We start from the raw sequence: 16,696 nt of genomic DNA on the forward strand, positions 1-16,696 counted from the left end.
TGGTTGTGCGCTGGGAGGAGGCGTGTGCCGGGCCTGGCGAGTTTCATTGAGCGGAATTAGCCCGGATGACGTCAGCTTCCCAGCCCCCCGGCGGGCACAGCTCATTGGCGCTGCAGCCCCTCCAGGATTCGCACATTGTTCCCCGCCCCCGCCCCGGCCACCGCTGCCGCCGTCGCCGCTGCCACCGGGCTATAAAACCGGCCGAGCCTGGAAAGGTGCGGATGCTTATTATAGACCGACGCGACACCAGCGCCTAGTGCCAGGTTCTCCGCTGAGGCTTTTAGGAGCGAGCTCCTCAAATCGCATCCACAGTAAGTGTCCCCGCCCCCCAGCAGCCCCAGCCTAGATCCCAGGACCGACGCTCCTCAACTCGGCTGTGACCCAGAAAGCTCCGATGCAGGGGGTCTAGGTGCCTCCTCTACGGGCCAGTACTCCAGAACGACTTTGCTGTTCCGTCCTTCCCACACTCACCGCTGCATCTCCCTCGCCGAAAGCGAGAAGTCGGGGCGACCAAAGCTCCTACTGCCCAAGCCCCAGTCAGCTGGTGAGCTCCCTGTGGTCTCCGGACGCAGCGCATGGAATCTGGGCCCGAGGCCGGCGCTGGGTGCCTGTGCGTGTGCATATGTTTGCTGCGCGGTGTCGATGGCGATAGGATCCATTTGAGGAACCAAATCATTAGTTCCCTATTTAGCTCTTCACCGTCCCCAAAGAAAGGCCCTCACTTCCCACTCGTTTATTCCGGCCCGGGAGGCTCAGCTTTCCCATTCCTAACTGAAAACATGAAGCCTCTAGAATGCCACCCGTACCCCGAGGGTCACCAATGTTCCCTGAAATAACCTGTTGCATGAGAGCGCAGGGGAGATGAAGAGAGCTTAATTGTAGGTACCCGCGTGCAGCTAAAAGGAAGGCTGGAGAGATAGTAGCGAGGGGGACGAGGAGCCACGCGCCACCTGTGCCTGGACCCCGCGCTGCGGTACTGAGGTGCAGGCGGGAGCAGCTTTTCTGTCTCATTCACTGATATCTCTCTGTCTATCTATCTGTCTCTCTCTCTTTTCCTCCTCCTCCTCTCCTGAAGTTTTCGGGTCCCAGGGAAGGAAAACCCCTTGAAATCTGCGACGACTATCCTTCCCCGGGGCCATGGACTCGGACGCCAGCCTGGTGTCCAGCCGCCCGTCTTCGCCAGAGCCCGATGACCTTTTTCTGCCGGCCCGGAGTAAGGGCAGCAGCGGCAGCGCCTTCACTGGGGGCACCGTGTCCTCGTCCACGCCGAGCGACTGCCCGCCGGAGCTGAGCGCCGAGCTGCGCGGCGCTATGGGCTCGGCAGGCGTGCATCCTGGGGACAAGCTAGGAGGCAGTGGCTTCAAGTCATCCTCGTCCAGCACCTCGTCGTCCACGTCGTCGGCGGCCGCATCGTCCACCAAGAAGGACAAGAAGCAAATGACGGAGCCGGAGCTGCAGCAGCTTCGTCTCAAGATCAACAGCCGCGAGCGCAAGCGCATGCACGACCTCAACATCGCCATGGACGGCCTGCGCGAGGTCATGCCGTACGCGCACGGCCCTTCGGTGCGCAAGCTCTCCAAGATCGCCACGCTGCTGCTGGCGCGCAACTACATCCTCATGCTCACCAACTCGCTGGAGGAGATGAAGCGACTGGTGAGCGAGATCTACGGGGGCCATCACGCTGGCTTCCACCCGTCGGCCTGCGGCGGCCTGGCGCACTCCGCTCCCCTGCCCGCCGCCACCGCGCACCCGGCAGCCGCAGCGCACGCTGCACACCACCCCGCCGTGCACCACCCCATCCTACCGCCCGCCGCCGCCGCGGCTGCTGCGGCCGCTGCCGCTGCGGCAGTGTCCAGCGCCTCTCTGCCCGGCTCCGGGCTGTCGTCTGTCGGCGCCATCCGTCCACCGCACGGCCTGCTCAAGTCTCCGTCTGCCGCCGCGGCCGCCCCTCTGGGAGGCGGGGGCGGAGGCAGCGGGGGCAGCGGAGGCTTCCAGCACTGGGGCGGCATGCCTTGTCCCTGCAGCATGTGCCAGGTGCCACCACCGCACCACCACGTGTCGGCCATGGGCGCCGGCAGCCTGCCGCGCCTCACCTCCGATGCCAAGTGAGCCGACCGGCGCCGGCGCGTTCTGGCGAGAGGGAAGTCCGGGGGCGCGGGGAAGCAAGGACTGGCCGGCGCTGGGCTCGGGAGCTCTGTCACGGGTAGGGGCGCAGGACCGTGGACTAGGGGTGGGAGATGGTGGGGACTCCAGCATCTGGGAACCCAAGAAATGGGGGCATGCACAGAGCAGTGGGGAGTGAGGGGGTGTTCGCCCCGGGACCTGATCGAGCCCTCTCTGGCTTTAATCTGCGCTGGTCCTGTAGACACCGTTTTATGGAAAGGTACCGCCATGTGCATTCCTCACTCGAACTCCGCCCGATCTCCGGGAAAAGATTCTAAAAACTGGTTTCCCTAAGAGCCTGGCCTGACTTCCAGACTCGGCCCGGGCCGCACTTCTTGGGGGAGGGGAGTGTTAGGGGAGGGAGACATGTGGTAACTTGCTCCTCTTCCTCCTTTCTTGGCCTGTGGGAGACTCCCGGTAGCCCCGTCGCAGAAGCAACCGCCTGGCCGCGCCCTGCAGGGTCGTCCCTGGCCCAAGGCCTGGGGCCGCAAATTAGTTAGAAGCCGGCGTTTGGTACCAGAAGCACTTACGGTCATCAATCTCAATATCTGGGTCAACCCACACCCTCTAAGAACTGTGGCTGTTCCTTCCTGTCTCTCGTCGATTTGGGAGAATATGGTTTTCTAATAAATCTGTGGATGTTCTTTCTTCAACAGGATGAGCAAGTTTACAGACATTCAGAGTAGAACCACTTGTGGATTGCAATAACTCCAAACTGCCGATTTTAGGGGCGGGTGCATTTTAGTTATTATTTTAAAATAGAAACTACCCCACCGCCTCATCTTTCCTTCTCTAAGCACAAAGCGATTTGGTTATTTTGATACCTGAGGACTTTTAAAGGCAGTTGCTGTGAAAACAGCTTGGGTTATTCGCGGGTTCTGTTGGCTGTTTAAAAGTTTCTTTCTTGGATGTGTAAATATATCAATGCTGAGGTAAGTGCGCGATGCTAAGCTGTTTGCTCATGTGACTGCCAGCCCCACCTGAGTCTAAGCCGGCTTTCCTCTATTTTGGTTTATTTCTGCCACGTTTAACATAAATGGTAAACTCCTCCACGTCTTCCTGCGTTTGCAAACGGCCTCGGCGCTGCCTGCGTTGCACACTGGGCTTCGTAGCGTCGCGGTGTAACATTCTTTCTCTGATCGCGCCGCCCCTCGCAGAGAGTGTATCATCTGTTTTATTTTTGTAAAAACAAAGTGCTAAATAATATTTATTACTTGTTTGGTCGCAAAAACGAAATAAATGACTGAGTGTTGAGATTTTAAATAAAATTTAAAGTGAAGCCGGGCGATTTCCATCCGTGTGCCACCCCGGAAACGGGTTCAGGACGCGATAGCCTGGGGCGGGATTTGGAGATTGTTCCCCCAGTTTGGCACTAGAGACACACATGCATTATCTTTCAAACATGTTCTGAACAAATCCTCCGGGTGTTTTCCACAACTTGCTTGTCCTTATTTTTATTTTCCGACGCCTAACCCGGAACTGCCTTTCTCTTCGAGTATTGAGCTCGTTTATAAGCCGACATTTCCTTTCCACAGCATCGAACTTTGGGACTTGGGGGTGAGGGCTGCGCCTTCGGCAGGGGGTCTGGGCTCCCAGGGTTCCTCTCCTGTTCGATTTTTATTTCCTTTCTGCTCAGAGGCGGTCTCCCGCCACACCCTCCCCCGACGGTTTACCTTGGCATCAGCTGCGGACCTGGGTTCTGCGGAGCCGTGGGGTTCCCAGCAAAGCGATTCTGGAGTATTTGGTGCAGAATCCACTAATGCTTCCATCCCTTCTCAGCGATCTCCACCACCCTCCCCCATCCGCCACCTCCTCACCCCCCGCACCCCACCCCCAACCCCCCACCCCACCCCCGCCCCTTGAACTGCAAAGGATCGGGTCCTCAACCCCGCCTGGAGGAGCCCTGACAGCTGGGCCTCTGTGCTGTTTCCTGGGGTCACCTCTGTCTTCCCTCGGCCATTGGGTTCTCACAATCAAAACCTTTGATGCAAATTTAAGATGTGGTTGTGAAGAGAGATTCTGGGTAGAAATAAAAAACCGGCCTTCCTGGTCAAGGACCAGGCAGATCCTGTCACAGTCTCCCTGCCCCAGGGCTGGCCTGAGAATGAGCCCCTGAAAGGACAGCAGGACAGCGGGTGCGGGCACAGTAAGAACGTCCTCTGGCCAGGGCCCTCTCTTTGACAATATTTTTGGTGTCCACTGGCCAAAGGCCCCTGGATCTGGGGGTGTAGATCTCCCTGGTCAGAACTCCATTTATTGGGTCACATTGCTGAGCCTCGCTCACCCAGGCAGGCACCCTTTGCTTAGACTTGAAGATGGCTCTGTCCCCTAGCAAGGGACAGGCACTTCCTGGTCCTCCAGCGGACAGGACAGCAAGTGCCCAGGGATCAGGTGCTGTAGGCCTAGCTTTTCACGGATGGGCTTGGTTTTTTGTGAAGGCTGGGAAGGATTTGGAGAGGCTGAGTGGCTGGGGGCTGAGGAGGGGTGGAAAGCCTCCTGCCACCACCACCCCAACAGCGCCATGAGAATCCAAGAAGAAGGAAGGGCAAGGTCTAGCCGTTTTTATTCCAAAATCCCATTTGAAGTGAAACTCGCAAAGAATTCAAAACTGGGTCCAGCTGTAGCCACAGACACACTCAAAGGGACATCAGGAGGCTGGAACTTAGACCAGTGGGAGCTGAGAACCTGGCCGGTGGAGGTGGGGGTCTTGATGGCAGTTTCAGCTCTTCCACACCCACTGCCAGGCAGGTGTGCTGGTGTGGGCTCTGAGTGTGCTTGGTGTCTACATAGAAAGTTGTTGAAAGGCAATAAATCAAATCTTTCCTTCCATCCCTGCACCCAAGCTCTCAGCAGTATCTAGCCACCAGCCAGGCCAGGCAATACGAGGCTCTCTGAGGAAGGAGGGGTTGTATCCAGCCACATGTTGGGCCGTCCTCCGAACCAGCCGCCTAAACTGTGCACCCAGCTGGGGGCCTTGACCATGATAGATGAGACTGGGGCATCTCCAGACATGGAAGAGGAAGACATTGACATACACAAGCACGCACAGCGCACATCCCACGAAGCAGATGGCTACTCGCTGAGGGTGGCCCTGGACTGGTGGTGGCCAAGGTGGGGGACTCAGGCCAGTGGCTGGGCTTTGATTTAGGGCAGAATAAGACTGTGTACAACCACTTTGACTTTGGTGGGCTCTTGATCAGCACCGGGCTCCTCATCAAGAGAGAGGAGGAGGGAAAGAGGTAACAGTTTCTGGGATCTGGTGCAGTCTGCCCTGGAACATCCTGGGTCCCTCTGGGGAGCATTCGCTGGGAAATTTTCAACAGGCTGGACTGCAGCTCAGCCTCCTCCCCAGCTCTACTGTGTGGCTCTGCAGTGCCTCTGGGTTTAGGAACTCACCACCCTCCAAGTCTTTGAGACTCTCCCCAACCCTCCTTAAGAACCTGGGAGCTCAGCTGACAGAGCCAAGGGGCCAGTAGGCAGAACCCAAGCCTCATCCTCTGGTGTCAGCACCTCAGGGCACTGTCCCTGGGCCCCTCACTCTCTCATGTGGGCAGGAGTCACAGAGAAATGACACTCCCCTAGACTCTGTTGAAGGACTCACATTTAATGCCCACGGAGTTGTAATTCGGCACCCTAGGGGCAGGCAGTGAACAGAGGAGTGAAGCAAACCCACAGAGGTGTCACAATCCCAGTGAGGCCAGGGACTCTAATGTGGCTGGAGGAAGACATGGGTACTAAGGATACCGTGGTGATTTGGGGCTCTGACAGCCATCCACCAGGGACTTGCCCTTCTCATTCCCTGACTGGGATCAGTGAGGAGCTCCTGGGCCAAGGCATTGAATTTTCAAGCCCCCTAGATGCTCTTAGGGACAAAACACCCTAGTGGTGGAAAATGTCTGTTTCCCATTGGGGCAGAATCTACCTAGCAATCTGCCTGGAATTCTATTGAGTATTCACCTTGATGCTTCCTAGAAGTTCATCTGGGAGGGGGCAAAGGAGTCCCCCTCCATCTGCCATGTCATTTGAAGTCACTCTTTCATTGCAGATTTTGTGACTAGTATCCCCTTCCCCACACAAGCGCCCCACAGTTCCAGAAGGGGTTATAGGTTATAATAGGGGTTATTGACAAGCGCCCGACACCAAGAGTGACCATTTATTTATTGTCTCTGTAAAACTGTAAGGGAAGCCAGGATTAAGCCTGGCTATTCACAGCAGTGGTTGCGGTATTGGTCCCTTCCTGACTAGGGAGAGGGACGTGGGACAGCATGGGTGAGCACGGCCACTCCCTGGTTTGGAGGCTGCAGCAGCTCAGGGGCTATATCCCTGGGGCTAAGCCCTAACTCCTTGTCAGTGAGGGGGCCATTCTAGGCAGGGCAGAGATGGGGATCACCCACAGCTACATCCTTACTCCCCATCTCTCCTCTAGGGTCCCAGGGATTGCTACCGGCTGCTTGTCTGTGGAAGAGGGTCCCGGTGGAGGGCTGCAGCGAGGAACTGAAGAGGCAAAGCTGGGAGGAGGGAGGCAGGGCCGGGCTGAACCTCCAGGGAACTCAGAATATTAATAGGTGGAGGAGGCTGGGAGAGGAGGCAGCTAATATAGACTTAAGTTTAGCTGGGGTAAGGCAGGGCACAGAAAGCTTGAAGAGCCTCAATTCATTCCTTTCTCACTACAACCATTGGAGGAAGGTGCTATTATTGTCCTGCTTTACAAGTAAGGAAACTGAGGCACAGAGACGGTAAGTGACTCGCTGAGGGTACACAGCCAGTAAATGAAGGCGGCAGGGTTGTTGTAATCCAGGGCCCACCCCAAGGGGCCAAGAGGCCCGCACTCCTGCAGTCCCCAGACTGGCTCAGCTGCTGCCTGGGGAATCCTCCGCTGCCACCCCCTGCTCCCCACCCCGGCCCCTTAGGTGGCGCTCCTAGTGCTTCCCCCCACCCCGCCGCCCCATTCCTGGACCCCATCTGTCCCTGACTCCCCTATATGGGCGGCGGGCAGGGCGCACAGGCTTTAGCAATTAGCGGGCGCGGGTGAGCGCGCGGTGCGGGCGGAGGAAGGACCGGAGCAGGTGAGCCGCGGCGGAGCCTCATTAGGGCGGCCTGCGCGCCCCGCCAGGGGCCGTCGTTAGTGCCAGGACAGCTGCCGCCCCTGCCGGCCTGAGGCCGCAGGTGGAATCCAGGGCCGCACTCCCTGCCCCGCCGTGCCTTCCACACCTCGGGCAGCCTCTAGGAAAAGGGTCGCCAACTGAGCCTGCAGGGACCAGAACGATACCTGCGCCAGTCCCGCGGCTGCTGCGAGTGCGCGCTCTCCTGCGGGGGACTTCAGACCCTCCTTTACAGAACGCCGAACGTCCTGTAGATGCGCGAGCACGCCCTCAGTTTGCAAACCTTGAAAGCGGGCGCGGTCCACCAGGAAACGATCTGGCGGGGCTCTGGGTGAGGAGGCCGCGTCTTTATTTGGGGACACGTTGCCGCTCTAGGGGAAGACTGCTCAAGGAACTCGCTCTGATCTGCGCGCTGGTGTCCTCTCTAGCTCTCGCTTCCCGGACCTGCACAGGCTAAAGGGAGGCGGGTGCTGAGGGGTGGCCAGGCTCCGCAGACCCGCTCCGCACCCGCCGGGATCGAAGCAGCTGGCTTGGACCGTGCGCGGTTTTCCTTTGGCGACAGTGCGGCGTCGATGCGGCCATAATCCGTCCACTGGTTGTGGGAAGGGTTGGAGGTTTCCCAAAGAGGAGGCACGGAGAGCTCTCCAGAACCACCTACATGCGTGTGGGGCCCAAAAAGCCGCCCCAGGGAACACCCAGGTCCATGCACCTGAGCCCACAATCACAGACCTGCTACCGGCTTTTGCACACCAGGCCACACACCTGAGTCCACGCTCACAGGCTCAAGCACAGGGACTCACGCACTCGAGTTTGCGCTCACGGATCCACGCTCGCCGGTGCTTGCACCCGAGAGGGCCTGGAAGCGCAAAGCCGCAGCCTCTCTGGAGGCCCTCCGTCCCTCCTGCCCGCCCGGCTGAGCCCTGCTGAGTCCTGGAGGTCCTGTGACCCAGTGTCGTTGGGCGGGGAGCATCTTAGTTTACTACTCCTTCCCTGGCTGACCTGAGAGCTGGGGATCTTTTAAGTCTTGCAGGCCTGGGCTCGCTTTTTCCTCTGCCTCCCTCCCAGACCAACCTGGCTCTCTGACACTTCCGATTTCTAGGCAAAAGTTCTGGAGAGCAGATGCAAGGGCCACGGGTACAATGCAGTGCAAACAGGACCACGAGCAATTTAGGATGCTCAGATTTGGCAGCAGAAGCTTGTTTTTCAGAGCAGGGCTGGAGGGGCCTCTCTGAAGCTCTGAACTTGCTTTCTCAACTGTAGAATAGAGCCATAATGGGTGATCTCAGAAGCTCTGCAGGCAGTTCAGGCTCGCCCCAATACCCAACTCCTCTGGGTGCCCTGGTCCATCTCAGAGCAGAGGTCCTGGGAGCCCCTGCGGGCAGGGAGGCTGTGATGTGTAAGAGCAGCTCTTCTCCGGGTGTCCTGTGTGCACTAATGGAATTCACTGGTCTCTGCTGAAGAGGAGTGTAGACAGTTCTAGAAAGGAGTTATCTTGGTTGTGAGGCTTCCCTAGGGTGAAAACTGTGGTTTGGACATCCTTGTATCTACCTGCTAGATATAATGGCTCAGAAGAAAATGAACAAATGAATGAATGAATGAACAAACGAATGAATGAACGAATGGTACACTGGGAGTCAGGAGGTTTGGAGAGTGTGGGGAACAAGGTGGGAGTGTAAAGGGCCTGCTGTGTTGATGGGGGATACTGAGGCCTAGAGGCTAGTGAGCACATTGATTGTATCCAGGGCAGCTGGATTCAGACCAAGGCCCTGATGTTACAGTGATCCAGGTTATAAGACCTTCCTGATCCTCTCTTCTTATGTAAATAGAGTAATTAATAATAGCACCTGACAACTGTGTTGCTATGACAATTAAATGAAAAATCCCAGGAGTCACCCTCTGCTTGGTCCCAGCAGTGAATGGAGGCCCTGGGCCCTAGGGCCTGCCCAGGGTGCCCCTGCTGCTGGGCATAGACTCCCACAGCTGAGCCTCCCCCAACCCAATCAGCCAGGAATGTGTAGGCCATAGTGGAGCAGTCACCATGGAGACCATGAAGGGGCGGCTGGGTGTGGGGTGGATGCTGCCTTGGCCAAGCCCTGCCAGCTGAGTGACCTTGGACCAGAGACATGAACTTTCTAAGCCTTGACTTCCTGATCTGTAAAGTAGGGGTGATGCTAGTACCATCTTCACAGGGCACTGGGCCTGAGAGAGAGAACCTGGCACACCAAGCATGCCCAGCTAAGCATAAGAAGGTGCCTGACTGCATAGGTGTCATCCCATGGAATCTTCTGGGAGGTCCCATGGAGTACGGTCTCTGTTACTCTGGATGACATGATCTGTCCTGCAGATCACAAGGGGCCTGTATGCCTCAGGACACCAAGGAACAGCTCAGCACTGTCCCTGAACTCTGTACAGGGTCCACTTCCCAAAACTCCCAATGCAAGGCAAGGCCTCTGCTCTCACCTTTGCATGCCCTGGGGTGCCTGGTACTGAGCCTGATGCACAGTTAGTTCCCAGGGAATATCCTTTGCATTGCGTGGTGGACAAGGAGGGCCCATGCTGCTCTACATGGAAAACAGACCTGGCCCCCCCATCTTTTTTCTTTTTAAGACAGAGTCTCGCTCTGTTACCCAGGCTAGAGTGCAGTGGTGTGATCTCAGCTCACTGCAACCCTGCCTCCTGGGTTCAAGCCATCTTCCTGCCTCAGCCTCCCAAGTAGCTGGGATTACAGGTGCATGCCACCATGCCCAGCTAATTTTTGTATTTTTAGTAGAGACTGGGTTTCACCATGTTGGTCAGGCTGGTCTCCAACTCCTGACCTCAGGTGATCCACTCACCTTAGCCTCCCAAAGTTCTGAGATTACAAGTAAACCACACCTGGCCCAGACCTCAGTCCTTTTAAAGGACAGAGCCAAGATCAGAAAGAAACTGAAGGAAAAGTTGCCTGTCAAGCCCAAGCCCCACTGACGGTTCCATCCCCCCATCCACCTGTTGAGGAGAGTCCACCCTCTCAGGGTCAGGCCTGCTGGTCCCTCTACCTGTGCCCCTCAGATGCCCAGTGTAAGGGGTGAGCTGGAGAGCTAAGAGAGCTGGGCATGGGACTCCCCATCGGCTCCAGCTCTGATCTCTCTGGGCTGTTCAGGCCAAGGCAGCAGTGCTAATGAAGACACTGGCGGACAGTGTGGCTTAGCCAGCACAGGAAGGAAATGACTTAGCGCAGGCCGGGTGCTGGCAGGCGACCACAGTAGGGGCAGGCAGTCCATGAGACTAGCACAGCCAGGAGGCCGCCCTCTTCCCCATCTTACCCTGGGCTGGCCTTCTTTGCCCCTCTCTTGCCCTTCACCACTCTCCACAGCCAATCTGCTTGTCATCACCCACCTTTTTGTGTTTAACCCATCAGCTCTTCCTACCTCATTCACTACTTCTTTGTTTTAATTAAGGTCAAATGCACGTCACATAAAGTTAACCATTTTAAGGTGAACAATTTCAGTGGCATTGACATGTTAGCTCGTGGGCCTCGCTCCTACATTTAATATTTTCCTGTTAAGAGAAAGAAGCCACACCTTATGTTTTTATTTTATTTTTTAAACTTTTATTCTGAAAAGAATTTTGGCATACAGAGACTGTGAATTGAGATCATAATTTCACCTCCTTCGTTTTTTTGTCATGTAGCCACCCCCTTGATCTTGGTCCAAAACATTGTCATCACTGCAAAGTGAAACCCGGACCCATTAAGCAGTGCTGCCTCACTCCCCCATCCCCACCCCTGGCAGCCACCCATCTACTTTCTATCTCTATGGATTTACTGATTCTAAATACTTCATATAAATGGAGTCATAGAATATGTGGCCTTTTGTGACTGGCTTCTTTCACCTAGCATAACGGTTTTGAGGTTCCGTCACATTGCATGCATCCCTACTTCATTCCTTCTGAGAGCGAAATCATTCTGTTGTGGGTATGTGCTACATTTTGTTATCCATTCATCTGTTGGTGATTTTGTTCAATTCTGAGTAACTCCTCAGGTCCTGATATGCAATCTGCCATAGTGAAAAGAGACCTGGTCCAGGAGTTTAAAAATCTAGGTCTCTGAGCAAGCTGAGCATGCTCAAGTGAGTTGCTGGACCTTTCTGGACCTCTAGCTACTCATCTACAAAGTGAAAAGCTTCACAAAGGCCATTTCAGGTTATCATCCTCTTTTTACAACCCTGACGTCCACCCTACCACGGGTGTGTGGGTCAAGGACCCCATAATGAATGTCCCAGGACTTGCACCGTGCCCCCAGAAGATCAGGATACCTGAACAAATCTCTACCTTTGGGTCTTAGGGAGCCAGAATCTCAGTGAGATGCCTGGCTGAAATAGGTGGTGTTTTGTGAGTGATTCCCTAATTCAACATCCAGCCAGACTTTCATCAGTTGTGACTAGGAAAGGAAATGATCAACTAACTTGTAACTTGTTCAGATCCTCATTATGATATCGTTAAGAGTTGAATTTTTTTTTTTTTTTGAGATAGAGTCTCACTGTGTTGCCCAGGCTGGAGTGCAATGGCGCAATCTTGGCTCACTGCAACCTCCACCTCCCAGGTTCAAGCCACTCTCCTGCCTCAGCCTCCTGAGTAGCTGGGATTACAGGCACGCACCACCACACCTGGCTAATTTTTGTATTTTTAGGAGAGACAGGGTTTCACCATGTTGGTCAGGCTGGTCTCAAACTCCTGACCTCATGATCCACCTGCCTTGGCCTCCCAAAGTGCTGGGATTATAGGCATGAGTCACTTTGTACCCTGACAAGAGTCACATTTTAAGAAGTGGGCATTAAACTACATTGTGAAGATCCCACGTAACTCTGGGGTTGGGGTAGTGGACAAACTGCTGCCCTCACTCCTGTAGTTCATCTTCTCAGTCTTTTGTCCAGCATGGGTTTAATGTGCCAGGGGTGTGTGGAGGACACTCGGTGATAACAGCTGCATCAGGCACATCTGAACTCCACGGCCACACATTACCCCATCCTGCTTTCAGCAGGTTAGAAACATGCAGAGAAACTGCTTTAAAAACATACTTGTCCTCAGCATTTAAGAGCTTTGAAATGGACCCTGATTGGAGCACGGTGATCATCAGTTTTTTCCATTTGAAATTGAACTTAAAGGGGAAAAAACTTCATGTCGGGAAGGTACCAAGCTCACAATTTACCAAGCTTCCATGGTCCAAAAAGAATTTGGGGGTTTGTTTGAACCATGTTACAGAATTGAAAAGTATTTTCATACAATTGAAAGTCAGAAAATGGGAGACACTTGCTATATTTTGTTCTAATGTGTTAGCTTGTGGGCCTCGCTCCTATATTTAATTTTTTTTTGTTAAGAGAAAGAGGCCACACCTCATGTTTTTATTTTTTTAACTTTTATTCCGAAAAGAATTTTGGAATATGGAGCTCTGTAAATTGAGCTCATAATTTCACCTCCTTCCTTTTTTTTTTTTTTTGAGACAGAGTTTCCCCCGTATTGCCCAGGCTGGAGTGCAATGGTGTGATCTCGGCTCACTGCAACCTTTGCCTCTCGGGATCAAGCGATTCTCCTGCCTCAGCCTCCCAAGTTGGGACTACAGGCACGCACCACCATGCCCAGCTAATTTTTGTATTTTTAGTAGAGATGGGATTTCAGCATGTTGGCCAGGTTGGTCCCGAACTCCTGAACTCAGGTGATCCACCAGCCTTGGCCTCCCAGTGGTGGGATTACAGGCGTGAGCCACTGCGCCCGGCCTCCTTCCTTTATAATACGCTGACTTTCCCCTGGCACTTTCAATTCCCTTGCCCTGCTCAACTTTCCCTTTCCCCATATGCTACTTATTATGGATCACTTTTGTTGTTTACTTGCTGTCTTCCACACTAGAATATAAGCTTCACCGGGCAGAGATCTTTGTCCATCTTGATCACTGACATAGAATGGTGTCCAGCCCATAATAAGTGCCCGGTAAATATCTATTAAATGAATGCATGCAGATGATTTTGGCCACTGAACTATTTTGTAACTAGAATGCAAGTGACATAAAGCTTCATTAAGACTCCCACATAAGAAAATACAAGCAAAAATCGGATCCTGGGAAAGGTGCAGCATCAAACTTCATTTGCCTTCCAGAAAATGCTTTGTAAAAATCTGCCAAGACTTGGAGGCTGGCCTTTTATTGGTCCTGGGGTGGGGGGCAAACAAGGGATTTTCTGAAATAATTTATCAGTTACTGTCAACAAATTTGCTAAAGCTTGACATCTAACATTCGCCACTGTGAACAAAAGCTGCCTCCTTAAGTCCCTGGGGTAGACTTTGAGCACAGTAAAAATCCAGAGCTTGCGGCGTAAGACTGACCTTAACGTTAAATGTATTCATGGCTGGATACTTTGTTCTAATCCTTTGTGAAGCAAACTCTTTGGATTTTTAAAAACTGCTATTGGATGAATCTTTCAATGAGGAGCATAAGAATATCTCCTTCAGTAGCTCCTACAAAGCATCCGTGTCGATGTCATTGACAGAATGCGAATGATACTGCAGCGAGTGGGAGGTGGTTGCATCTTGCGATTCAGACAGCCAGTGAAAACCTTAACATTAAGTATCCTTTAAAAAAAAAAAACCCCTCAGTGGTTGTATTTATCCTGAATGCAAAACTGTCCCCTTTGTTGAGATGGGCTGAACTAACACAGCCTGGAGAACAATGTTGAGGCTGCTGGCGGGCCATGTGCTAATGTGCTCATGCATTACAGGCCGCAACAGATGGCTGTGAGAACACCCGGCCTGCCCTGCCTGGGTCAGGATGCAGAGCCCAGCGCCAGCTTCCAGCGCTGTCCGGCTGTGAAAACACTGCTTCTCTCGGCTGGCCTGGGGGAGGCCGGCTATGTCTGTTCTACCCGATTCAAGGGCAAAGGTGCAAGGGAATAATGATCAGGGGTTTGTTTGAATCGTGTTACAGAACTGAAAAGTGTTTTCATACAACTGAAAGTCAGAAAATGGGAGACACTTGCTATATTGTTCTATCGTGTTAGCTCATGGGCCTCGCTCATATAGTTAATCTTTTTTTGTTAAGAGAAAGAAGCCACACTTTATGTTTTTATTTTTTTATTTTTCTCACTTTTATTTTAGGCTCGGATACAGGTGCAGGTTTGTCATACAGGTAAATTGCATGTCACGGGGATTTGATGTACAGGTATTTTTGTCACAGGTAATAAGCATAGCACCCAATCGGTAGTTTTTTGGTCCTCTCTCTCCTCCCGCCCTCCACCCTCAAATAGGCCCAGTGTCTCTTATTCCCTTCTTTGTGTTCACATGTACTCAGTGCTTAGCTCCCACTTACACGTGAGAACATGCACTGTTTGGTTTTCTGTTCTTGTGTTGGTTTGCTTAGGATAATGGCCTCCACCTCCACCCATGTTCCTGCCAAAGACATGATCTCATTTTTATGGCTACATAGTATTCCATGGTGTATATGTACCACATTTTCTCTATCTAGTCCATTGTTGATGGGCATTTAGGCTGAGTCCCTGTCTTTGCTATTGTGAATAGTGCTGCGGTGAACACATACATGCGTCTTTATGGTAGGGAGATTTAATCTTCTCCTATGACCAGGACATGGTGTTTTGAGTATAGTTCTAATTTTTCTTCCCTTCTCTCTGACAAGTCTCTCTTCAGTCCTTCCCTACATTCCAGTATATCTGTGAGGAAGCAAAAATAAACCCTCCTGTCCCCCACACCAAAACCAAGCCAAAACAAACAAAAAATCCACCAGGCTTTCTTACAACTATGAAGCGAGGTTACAGAGGAATTCCTTTAGAAACATGTTTGCAAAAGTATGTTGTCCCTGTATTCCTACAAATGAGAAGAAAACCAACATTAGCCATCACCTTTGCTCTTCTCATCCCACCCTGAAGCAAAGGCTCAGGCAGGTGTGGCTGGTCCAGCAGCTCAAGGCCCAGTGTCCTGGGAGAAAATGTGGGGGTCACCAGCTCTCTTTGGTTGTGGACGCACAGAGCCAGCCCGAGCTTCCCAGGTAGCCCTGCCTGCTTCTCCAGCTCATATCCCAGAGCCGGGCACTGGAACTCACTCACTCAGAGCAAGGCCCCCTGGGATGAGGGTGGCACCTCAGAGATGTCACCCCAGATACGTGCAGAGGCAGACAAGCCGCACAGGCACACAGAGCCATATGGACTATCAACCCCTATGCTCAACGCTCTGAAACAGATAAGCAGACGCATGGCTGGCTTGTGGTCTTCAAAGTTGGTATAAATTTCCTGGTGTTCATATGGGAGCACTGGGAAGCTGGCATGTGGATTAGTGATGTGGAATGGTGTCCAGCCTACAGTAAGCTGTAAGCTTCCCACCAGCCTGTCTGCTACACTCAGCATTCCTTCTGTTCATGCCACTGCATGGATAAGCATGGTGTCTCCAGGAAGCCCTGTCAAAACACACATTGCCTGGGAAGGAATACATAGCAAGTCACTGGCACTGGTTAGTCTATAAGGTACTGTTGATACCATGAAGTAGGACACTGACAGCCTGGAAAGGTAAATTTTACCTGGAAGGGAAGCCGGGAAAGTAGGACAGAAGGAGAACTTGAGATTAACAGGGCTGGCGCCATGAGGTTCAGACGCAGGCTATGGAGAAGGGCATTTGAAGGCTGTAGTGGTGAGGATGCAGGTTAGATGCCATAACAAAGAAAGTTCCAAGACAGCATCTTAAATAAAGTTACAGTCTAGGGAGGTGGCCCAGGGCTGGTCTGAAAGCTTCGTGATATGAACAACCCAATTCCCTACCTCTTGTTTTTCTGCCTCCTCAACACAGTCTCCATCTTGCTACTCCAAGCCTGCCATCATGCCCATATTCTGGGAAGCAGCAAGGAGCAGGGAGAGTTCTCCTTCCTTTTAAAGTACAAACCAAGAATGGCATACGTCACTTCTGCTTGTATTCCCTGGGACAGAACCTAGACACTGGGTCACATCAAACTATAACATAGGTCGGAAAATGTGGGCTTCATTTGGGTGGCCATGTGCTAGCTAAAACCTTTACTAAAAAGGGAGGGCAGACACTGGGGACAAGAAGTAGTCTGTGTCACATTAGGCTGAGGAAGGGAGGTCCCCCTCAAAGAGCTCTGCCTCCACAGCATCTGACTCCCAGTCTATACACAACGCATATTGGTTGTGGACCAAACCCAGGCTGAAACCAGCGTCCAGCATTCTCAGGGAAAGGGAATGAATTTCTTTTCTTTTTTTTTTCTTTCTTTCTTTCTTTTTTTTTTTTTGAGACAGAGTTTTGCTTTTGTCATCCAGGCTGGAGTGCAATGGTGTAGTCTCAGCTCACTGCAAACTCCGCCTCCCAGATTCAAATGATTCTCCTGCCTCAGCCTCCTGAGTAGCTGGGATTACAGGTGCCCACCAGCATGCCCCACTAAGTTTGTAAAG

The 16,696-nt window shown here is 52.9% G+C and overlaps 1 protein-coding gene across 1 annotated transcript; it reads left to right on the forward strand.

The window, feature by feature from the left end:
- Nucleotides 1-219: 219 nt before the first annotated feature.
- On the forward strand, nucleotides 220-3,442 carry OLIG2 (oligodendrocyte transcription factor 2). Its single transcript, XM_012447249.3, has 2 exons — nucleotides 220-311; nucleotides 1,076-3,442. The coding sequence occupies exon 2, from the start codon at nucleotides 1,138-1,140 to the stop codon at nucleotides 2,107-2,109; it is 972 nt and encodes a 323-aa protein (XP_012302672.3). The 5' UTR covers nucleotides 220-311; nucleotides 1,076-1,137; the 3' UTR covers nucleotides 2,110-3,442.
- The last annotated feature ends 13,254 nt before the right edge of the window (nucleotides 3,443-16,696 follow it).

This window comes from Aotus nancymaae, unplaced genomic scaffold (genome assembly GCF_030222135.1).
Source record: "Aotus nancymaae isolate 86718 unplaced genomic scaffold, 86718_ANA_hifiasm-v0.15.2.pri h1tg000022l_1, whole genome shotgun sequence".
NCBI classification, from domain to species: domain Eukaryota; kingdom Metazoa; phylum Chordata; class Mammalia; order Primates; family Aotidae; genus Aotus; species Aotus nancymaae.

Bases quoted from the DNA above. Each gene is read 5' to 3' on its own strand.
- OLIG2 (XM_012447249.3), top strand. From the start codon at position 1,138: ATGGACTCGGACGCCAGCCTGGTGTCCAGCCGCCCGTCTTCGCCAGAG.